Genomic DNA, 10700 nt, shown 5'->3' with positions numbered 1-10700 from the left:
GGAGCTGCTAAGTCCTGAACGTTGTCACACTAGGGGGAAAAGTATGAGAAATGGAAAGTAGGGGAAAGGCAAGGAAGTGGTGTGAGCGTCGGGAACACTGAAGGGTTGTGAGGACAAGGTGGGCATGGTCGCTCGGTCGTTGGACGGAGGGAGGGATTGGGGCTTAATGCTATAGAAAACCCCGCATAGTAATCTGAACAGCTGACGAATAAATAATCGCGAATACTGATTGGGTAATGAATCCAAGTTGTGGCTGTGGACTCACCTGAGGCTGGTCGCGACGTGTATGTGACGCCGCGACCCACCTCTGAGTGTAACCTGCTGCTTCTATCACCCTCCTTGACTCCGCCTACTCTGTCCAGGAGCCAATCATCATCGTTCGCTGAAGCACCTCCCATAAGAAAAAAAAAAAGAGGAAAAAACCCGCCTTTTTATGCTGAAGCGATTTCATGCGTATAAATAGTGGTGAAGAGCAAGGAGCTGTGTCAGTCACTGCTCAGGTTCAGAACTGCTCGCAAAGATGGTCTTCGTTTTGGCTCCCGCAACTATCGTGCTGGTGATGATGGTTCTGGTGGCCGTGGCCGCACAAGAGACCGCTCGGCGACGAAGAAAGCAGAAGCAGTTCGCCCAGACAACGTCTTCTTCACAATCTACGAGCGGTGACGACCTGGAGATCGCCAGACCATCATTTCCACCTGGGCCGACTCCAATTCCCTTCCTCGGCAACTTGCATAACCTTTTCAAATACAATGAATGCCCCTACGAGGGCTTCTCCGCTTTAGGAAGGAAGTACGGACCCGTGTACTCTCTCTTACTGGGCAGTAACCCCACCGTGGTCGTCGGCACCTTCGACACCATCAAGGAGGTCCTCGTCACCAAGGCTAACAAGTTCGATGCTCGACCAGACATCCTACGATTCGGATTATACTTTGGTGGCGACCGCCAGCACTGTAAGTGTTTTCTCAGAAACTTGTAACCACATTTCTCTTTGTAGCAAACCTTCTGTGGTGGTTCACACAAGCACCTAACTACTAATGTAACTACCTAACACTAGGATATTAAGTCTTAATCACATCGATCTGAAGTGCAAACAAAATGCCACTACCTAACACTACTAAAATATTAGTTTAATTCACATTAATGTGAACTATGAACAACATTCTCTTCCCCTCCTTGCTTGTAGACCAACAACATTCTCTTCCCCTCCTTGTTTGTAAACAGTGTCATGTGTTCAAGCCGCCCGCTTGCACAATTTAAGGGTAATGTTTGCGGAAATGCCTGGAGTGTTGTACCCGTTCCCAGCACCCTTGACCTTGAGTGCTCACAGATGGAATATTAGCCATCTGCTGTGCACAGTGTCATGCAAAACGAGAAATCCCAATGAATTTGATGAGAATAGTCAAAAGGTTGTTTTGGCAGCGATGCTGTCAAAAGAAGTTTCACTTTCTTTTAAATAATCATGAAGTCCAGTCACCGAGTAACACCGTTATTCAACTCTGCCTTCACAAAATAACGCTCAGTTTTGTCCACTTCTAACCCATGCCTCCAGCCGTTTAAACTCACTCCCAGTCCTTGTTTGAATATTTGTGTCGAGACCAAAGTCAGCTAAATTCTAACTTCAGTATATTAATACTCCGTTCTTCTACTAATATCAAAAGTCTTTATAGAAATCCTATATTTATATATATCTGACCTAAACAGACAAGTGGACGAAAATCTTTGCAATCCGTTTCAATGACAGGTGGGGCAAAACCTGATCGCGCGGTGTTGCCATACCATTTATCACTATTTTTCTTTTGTTTTGAACGCTGACGTAACATAAGCTTTACTCATAATTAAATATCCATCAGAAGAGACACACCGTAGAAAATGCAACTTTCCAAACTTGGGTACTTTTCTATTGCTCTTATTATTTCTGTCTGTGAAACAAAAATCTAACACGATTTGTAGTCACTAATATTACTCCTGGACATCATTTCTGGTTTCTAAAAACAAAGTTCCTTTTAACTAAAACACAACTAAAAGTACTATCAAGACTTTTAATCCTTTACTAGTATAACATTTTCCCTTTAAACATTGGACGCCACTCTGCAGTATATATATATATATATATATATATATATATATATATATATATATATATATATATATATATATATATCACGAGGGAAACGCACCTCCAGTGAAGACTAACTAGTCTACCTGCTGCAGCTAGTGATGCCTAGTCGTCACTGTCGCTTTCAACGTTAGGGATGTTAGTGTGGGGTGGGCGGGCGCGTCTGACCTTGGCTTCCTTCCCCGCCAGCTGATGCTCTTTGCTGACCCACACGTCTCAGACAATTTTTCGGCAGCCGCCATACTCTTCATCCTCGCTCAGTATATATATATATATATATATATATATATATATATATATATATATATATACACACACACACACGACTCGCGTTAGCCAGTTACCAAAACTTGCTTTTAACTTTGCCAAAATTTTTAGCTGATCTTTTTTTTCAAAATATGAATTCGTCTCATTATAGGAAAAAATCAAAATTATATGTTTCACAGAAGAATCCTGTAATATCTTAACATCTCAATCTTAAAATCAGATACAAATCTGCCGTAAAGAAGTTTTGGCTATTATCTTTTTGATGACAGCGGCCATTTTGGTTGGTGATTGGAGACGCTAAACAAAGTTTTGGAAAATGAACCACTTGTGGCCCGTCGCTGCCTGGTGTTTCAAAATGGCCAGGTGGTTTCAAAAAAGACGTATGGTTTTTTTGACTAAACGGATCATTTGCATAATTAATAATACTTAACTTGTCAAAAAATAGACCAAAAAAAATTATTTTCCAACTACCTTTGAAACAAGCCGATTCTGACAAAGTTATGGATAACTGAAGAAGTTCCGACTTAAAGTCATGGATAACTGAAGAAATTATTTAGTAAAAGTGGCCATCGTGGCTGGTGGGCGGGTTTCAGCTTCAGTAAGGGATCTCAAAAGGATGTTGCTATGTTGGATCCTGAGACCTCGCTATGTTGCTTCCTTGAACATTGCTAAGCTGCTTCAGCTAACTGAAGTGTGAAAATCGAACACTAGGACGCCAAGTGAGGGTTAAAAAAAAAATGATAATAATATAGATCAAACATGGCCTTCGGTCAACTGAGCTAACAACGATCACATCTATCACGGAGAAAAACTTCTCAAAATAACAGCATTAGCGTGGCTGAATCCAAGTCATTGCCAGACGGTAAATACCCACAGTAAATTCTTTGTTCTCCCTCAGACCCGAGACTCGCTAGCTAGACGGTAGAGAGCAGCGCGGACGCAATAAACTCTCGGGGAATGAGCCCCCGGCCGACTGGGTAGGCAGGTGCAGGAGCATGGCGGCGGGCTGTGGGTGGAGGGGTTCCACGAGTCGGGGATGATGGGCGGTACCCCTGGAAGGCTTGATGGTGGGGGGGGAGGGGGGGATTGGAGCACCCCTGGAGCCCGGGGGGAGGGAGGGGGGAGGGGGGTAGCAGGGTGGGGGAGATCACTCAAGGTGACCCACTGAGGTCTGGACCACGATGGTCCGGACTGCATGTTGCTACAGACGTTCCAGTTATTTTTAGTATTGATGGCTCGGGGGCTGGTGAGACACACGGCAGATGTGTTCAGCGACACCACGGTGGAGGGGAAGGAGGGGAGCAGTCAGGTTGTCTTAGTACTCAGTTCATTAACAACTAAACTTATTAGTAAAAGTAAAATAACTTTGTAGCTCTTTGTAGTAATTCATCAGTGCAAAATACATCACATCAAAACTAATGAGCCAATAGTGGTAAACCAAGCCTCTATACATCTAGCTAACTTATTTCGTTAAATCGAATCTATTCTTAATCGAAAGAAGAGTTGCCTCCTGAAGATGGTAATAATAAAAACGAAAAAAAAAAAAAAGGATGAGAAATGCCAAGGTCCCGCGCCAGACATGGCCAGACAATGAATGGCTACGGGACCGCTTTCGTCTCGAGGTCGTCTGTTGTCTCCCACTCCTGCTTATTATCATAGTCGGATCTTCATTACGTTTTTCTTTTTCGCAGTTCTTCGTTTCACTACAGAAACATCTTCACTGGACCCGAAGTAGGCCTTAAGTCTGCGATTATTCAGACCATAGAATATAGTTTTACAAACGCATATATCTATTCAGTAAAAGAAAGACCTCTTTGAGGATGTGCTAAAAATAAAACACTATTCAACGACAGATGAACAAATCAGTCCGTAATGTTCCAATATGTACGTTGCAAGGCTGGTGGATGAAGCGGCTGGTATTGTGGGGCTTCCTAGCAACAAGCACATCCGCCTCTGCCTCACTCTCATACGTCTCAAAAATAACTAGTTACTGATCCAGTCTAAGGATGAGCGTACAGCGCTCTTCCGTAGCGGTTAAAAGATTACTGGAAAGAAAGGACTAGCATTTAACGTGGAACAAATGTAATATATGAAAATATCAGAAAGAAAACTAAAAGCTAGTCAAGATTTCATCAAAATAGTCAACCCGTTTGCCGTACTTTTTTTCTTCTTAATAAATTCCATATCAAGAAGAAATCAACCTCCCTGCCCCATTGTTCCGTCCACGTATTTCAAACATGACATGAAACATAGCAGGTGTCGTAAGTCGAACAAACAAAGGACTCATGTCGGACTGGCTCATGGAATGCCTCAGACAGTTGGCTCACTCGGGACAAGCGGGCATGATGAGTTGTTGTTGTTGGGGAGCGGCTGTGGGAGGGAGACGGGGGAGAGGGGGAGGAATATGAAGCCATCCTAGGGACGGGGAAGGATGCGAGGCACCGCAAGATTCTCGTTACTACAGATCTGGTTTGGGTGACATTGGTAATGAGACTCAAGGTCAGGAGATGTCTGTGTGCGATAGGGCCGCGAGAGGCGGCGCCGGCCGATGAGGCGTGAGCGACACGGATACTACTAGCGTACAGCCATCTGTTTTCCAGATAACTTTTGTTAGTTAGGAACCAACCGCGAGAGACTTCACAGCATATCATTCTTTAATTCGTGGGGAAAAAACTAACGAGTTCTACACGAGTCTTGCTTCAGGCATCAAACTTCCCTCACTTAACACGTTTTCTTTCGCCAAACGAATTAGAAACAATTTCATTTGACCAATTTTTGGTTGGAAACGCATCTTTCAAGTACACATCCAACGCCAGAAATGATGCTCTTCACTACGTACTATCACTGCTTCAGTCACTATGCTGACTGGATTTTGTGAACCCCTAAATTCTTCACACGTTTACTTTAATTTCATATTTTAACATTGTATAAAAAGATATTCGACCAGAAAGTTCTCAGTCGTCATCTTCCTAGAATAATTGTCACGAATGATCATGACGTTTTAGTAACCATAATTCTCTCTTGTTTCCTACAGCCCTTGCCCTGTGTGACTGGAGCGAGCGCCAGAAGAAGCGTATCACGTTGGCTCGCTCCTTCCTCATGTTCCGCGGCAACAGTTCCTGGCTGAAGACCTTCGAATCAAACGTTCTCTCAGAGATGACCACACTCACCGATGAGGTTGGTGTTCAGCAAAGTCTTGCTGGGTTTTCATTCATTCAATCTTCTGTTCATCATGATACATGTGTATAATATTCCATTGAAATTGCGACGTGTAGCATCATTCTAAGTTTTCGTTCTCCTCTCTTCAGCTCGACCAACAGCTGCAGAAACCGATCAAGGCTAAGGAACTGCTGTCTTACTGCGCCATGAACATCTTCTGCGGCTACATGTGCTCCAAGAAGTTCGAATACAAGGAGGAAGGATTTCAGCAACTTGTTAAGAATTTTGATTTCATCTTCAATGATATCAACAACGGGCATCCCACAGACTTCCTGCCATCACTGGTTCCCCTCTTCTGCGCATACTTGAACAAGATCAACTCCAAGACCTCTGCCATCAGAAAGTACATTCTGGACAACATCTGCGGAGAAAAATACCAGAAGCTGCAGAGTGACCCAACCAAGATTAATGATCTCGTTGATGCCTGCTTCTCCAACTTGCTGGTGAGTTTATCATTATTCACAGATAACATGAAAAGTGAGATGTGAAAATCACTGAAAAATATGACTCAAAAGTGACGAATGCATGGAAGCATTTCTGTCGTGTTGTTCCTCAAACTTCAAGTCATGATTTCATACTTTTTGTAGCATACTTACAGTAATTTCATCTAATTAAATCCATAATCATGTCTTCTCTCTAGAACGAAAATCAAGAAGACGAAAAATGGGACTGGCAGACCATCCTGTACATTGTAGAGGATCTGCTGGGTGGGTCGTCAGCCATCAGCAACATTGTCATGAGATTCCTGGGCTACATCATTCAACACCCTGATGTACTGCAGAAACTTCGCTCCGAGGTTGGTACCGAATCACTACATATTCGAATTCACAGTTACCAATACAGTGAAATAATTCGTCTGAAACCATGATCATATCTGCATTAATATCTAGTAACACTAGCGTTCATGATTATATACGCCAAAAGTGACACTGTTCTTATCCTCCTCTACAGATTGACGCAAAAATTGGGAGGGAGCGAACCCCTACACTGGACGACAGACACGACATGGTGTACAGCCAGGCAGTGTTGTACGAGGTGCTCCGCCTGACGTCCTCCCCTATCGTCCCACACGTTGCCACCGAAGACGAAACTATCGGAGGTGAGTTACCATGACGTCTCAAGATGGGATAGGAAATATGAATGATAGACTTCTCATATCTCGTCCAACGTTCGGTACAAAGATATCTTAAGAAAATACGAGAGGAAGGTTAATTGCGTAAAGAAAAGTACTTTACATTTAATATAACACACCATCTCGCTTTACTCAAATGCCATCCTCTTCGTGTTACAGGTTACCACGTGCAGAAAGGATCAATCATCGTCGTAAACAACTTCGAAATGAACACCTCTCCTGACCTGTGGGACGAACCTCAAAAATTTATGCCTGAAAGGTTTATCGAAGACGGCACTCTGAAGAAGAAGGCTCACTTCATCCCCTTCAGCACCGGGAAGCGGGCATGTGTAGGGTCCAAAGTCGTTAGTTACATCACCTTCATCGTGATCACTACGCTGCTCCAGAGATACGACATCAGCTTACCCAAGAACGTCAAGCCTGATCTCCCAAGAGGAAAGATCTCCCTCGAATGGGACGCTTACGAGCTCGTGTTCAACGAACGTAAGTGAACATCAGGAGCTGCCACAACACTCCGCGAAAATATATAAGAAAAACTTATGTTTTAAGCATCAAAAGAAATTTCGTTACATAGACTTTTGGCTTCCTGGGATGGATAGGTACTGAATTTCATTTTGATTCATTTCAGTTACTTGTTTAATGATAATGATGAGAATAATTTTAGACAAATAGACCGAAAAAAATAATATATACGAGAGTAAAGTTGGTCTATATAAGGTTAAGCATTAGACTGATTAAAAAGCTCAAGTATATCTTTATGTGAAGCATTATATTTATAGATTTTTGTTTTCCAATACGAGGAGAAACTGAATTACATTTGGAGTTACAGACTGATGCTTTGACTAAGCTCTAAGTTTGACAAATATCCGCACAAGTAAATGTCGATATTCGTTTACAGTCTGACATTTTTTCTATTTTTTTTTTCAAATAACTTCGAACTACCTAAGCTATTTACGTTCTAAGATATTCCGTTACTCTTCTAATCTTTACCAAACTTGTGCTATGCGATCACTGACGCCACTGCTCAGTGGCCTCGAAGTCTATCACAAGTTACCGTGGCTTTACTAAATGGAGGTATTATTACTTTTATGCTTTTGGGATTTCATAAAAGTACCAAGAGCGACTGACAGCCAGCCACACAGCGTTCAACTGAGGGTGACAGCAAACACTCACTCTCTAGTTTAAGGAGAAACCGTCCACTCATTACCACTTGTTCTTTCTAGACTTGCCGATCTGTAAATATATTTTCTAGATGTAAAAGAATTACTGTAAATTTGTTTATACCTAACTTTAAATTCCAATAATTTGAAGATTGATACGTTTCCAAGATCTAAGTCAATCCGTTTCATGATTATTAATAATCTCCTCCTCTGTCCTTGTCAGAACATCCTGTGGTCTTATTCTAAACAGAAAACTCCCTTCGCTAACAGCATAAAAAAGGACCCGCGCTCCTTACCAGAGATAATATATTCCCAAGTGTCCAATGTGCTAGAATTCTCAGACTTGTCTGAAAGTTTAGCGATGCACTTGCACACACAAAAAAAAATTGCAAAAAAGGAAAACCTAAGTAGTAGTTCTTGCAGTATGGTAAACTTTTCTTCTTGAAGACATTTGCAATCATTTGCTTTAATACCACTAAGTCTCCAAGTGACTTTTAACAATCCTTCGTAACTGGATCTTGCGGGGATACTTTCATAGGCTGTTGGTCTCACCCTAGTCCCTAATTATTGTTGTTACTTGTGGCGAGGCCAGCAATTTTTTGAGTCATGGATGGTAGTGCGTTTGGACAGAGAAAGAACTAAGGGAGTCGGTGGGTTTTAGGTACTCCACTACGCTGAAAATGTAAAGAAAATTGCTAACCTCGCCACATATTTATTATTGTATCTGCTACCGGCAAACATTTGTGGTCAAATAAAGTCACTGGAAGAAAAATTTTCATTGTGTCGGAAAACGTTTCATACAATCATGGTACTGAATTTTTCCAATGGCTTTATTTCTTCAGTTATGTAAACATGTTATAACCGCTCTCACATTCAATACTTTTTTTTCTTTTTAGAAAAAAATAACCTGGTCCCACAGGTAAACATTTTCCTCAATTATTTATTTTTTAAGTGCTCGAGTGATTTTCCCATGACAATGTTTCATTACTTAATAATAATGATAAATGACTCTCCAGACTTATGTTGTGCAGGAAATATGAGTCGACTGACCCATAAGCAAAGCAGTTTTACCACTGGGTAGGTGAGACATTTAGCTGAAGCGTTGGGTCGGTTTTGAGTCTACGTAAAAAAAATGACAAAAAAAGAAGGATGTTTTGATCTCCCTGTGTATATTCTGGTCGAAACCTTTTCATTAAGTTCTCATTTCTTCTTCATTCCGATGGGGTCCATTTCGTGCCCATCTGTGTGTACCCACCTCTACTGTATTTATTTTTGCATCTGTTATGTATCATATCATCTTGTATTTGTGCTTTATACTGAGAAAGTTGGAATAAAATATAATAAATCAACCAAAGAATTTCCCTCCTGCCTTTTCCCCAGCATGTAAACACTTGCAGTAGAATTTCATGCGCAAAACCTTCGTGAGACAGAGTGCAACAGCAGAGCAAAGAACACAAAGGAATTCAGTAGAAAGACTGATTGCATCCTGAGTGTAAACAGTAATCCTTTAAACAGGTCTGTATATTTCATATTACATATAAATATATATCCAAAGACCAATTTATATGAAAGGATCCTAACGTTACCCAAGTCCTCTTTGTAAGGGCTCCTGTAGCCTATGGATGCTCTTACATTAGAATTAAAGTGGAAATCCTTTCACGAGACCATACTCCTAGGAATACAGATTAGCTAAATAGACTTCCAGCGCGGTGCCATCTCTCGCAGAGTAGACCCTGATATATATATATATATATATATATATATATATATATATATATATATATATATATATATATATATTGGAAAGGATCACAATTTTGCGCGTGATCAAGATATTCCTATGAGTCCCCGTGGAATCATAGGAATATATATATATATATATATATATATATATATATATATATATATATATATATATATATATATATATATATATTATTCATTATACTCAGTCGCTGTCTCCCAAGTCAGCGAGGTGGCGCAAGGACACGGACGAAAGAATGGCCCAACCCACCCACATACACATGCATATACATAAACTCCCATACGCAAATATACATACCTATACATTTCAACGTATACGTAAATATATATACACAGACATATACATATATACACATGTACATATTCATACTTGCTGCCTTCATCCATTCTCGTCGCCACCCCGCCACCCCTCCCCCTGCGCGAGATAGCGCTAGGAAAAGACAATAAAGTCCACATTCGTTCACACTCAGTCTCTACCTGTTATGTGTAATGCACTGAAACCACAACGTTTCAATATCCAAGCCTCACAAAACTTTCAAGGACTTATCCCAGACGCTTCACAAACTCTGGTTCAATCCATTGACAGCACGTCCACTCCGGTATACCACATAATTCCAATTCACTCTATTCCTTGCACGCCTTTCACCCTCCTGCATGTCCAGGAACCGATCGCCCAAAATCTTTTTCACTCCATCCTTCCACCTCCAATTTGGTCTCCCACTTCCCCTCGTTTCCTCCAACGCTGACACATATATCCTCTTTGTCAATCTTTCCTCACTCATTCTCTCCATGTGACAAAACCATTTCAATACACCCTCTTCTAATCTCTCAGCCACACTCTTATAACTACACATCTCTCTTACCCTTTCATTACTTACTAGGTTAAACCACCTCACACCACATATTGCCCTCAAACATTTCATTTCCATTACATCCACCCTCCTCCGCACAACTCTATCTATACCCCATGACTCGCAGCCATATAATATTGTTGGAACCACCATTCCTTCAAACATAGCCATTTTTGCTCTCCGAGATTCCA

The 10700-nt window shown here is 41.4% G+C and overlaps 1 protein-coding gene across 1 annotated transcript; it reads left to right on the top strand.

The window, feature by feature from the left end:
• The first annotated feature begins 482 nt into the window (after positions 1–482).
• Positions 483–8280, top strand: spo (spook). The gene is made up of 6 exons (XM_071663384.1): positions 483–950; positions 5418–5560; positions 5692–6045; positions 6243–6398; positions 6554–6701; positions 6894–8280. Exons 1-6 carry the CDS (start codon positions 521–523, stop codon positions 7223–7225), a joined length of 1563 nt encoding a protein of 520 aa, XP_071519485.1. The 5' UTR covers positions 483–520; the 3' UTR covers positions 7226–8280.
• Positions 8281–10700: the final 2420 nt, after the last annotated feature.

The sequence above is a fragment of the Panulirus ornatus genome, chromosome 7, assembly GCF_036320965.1.
Source record: "Panulirus ornatus isolate Po-2019 chromosome 7, ASM3632096v1, whole genome shotgun sequence".
In the NCBI taxonomy this organism is placed as follows: Eukaryota; Metazoa; Arthropoda; class Malacostraca; order Decapoda; family Palinuridae; genus Panulirus; species Panulirus ornatus.
This window is presented reverse-complemented; position numbering and strand designations above follow the sequence as displayed.

Coding starts and splice junctions, on each gene's coding strand:
- spo (XM_071663384.1), top strand. CDS start 521: ATGGTCTTCGTTTTGGCTCCCGCAACTATCGTGCTGGTGATGATGGTT. Junction 5,561..5,691: donor TGACCACACTCACCGATGAG/GTTGGTGTTCAG, acceptor TCCTCTCTTCAG/CTCGACCAACAGCTGCAGAA. Junction 6,046..6,242: donor CCTGCTTCTCCAACTTGCTG/GTGAGTTTATCA, acceptor TCTTCTCTCTAG/AACGAAAATCAAGAAGACGA.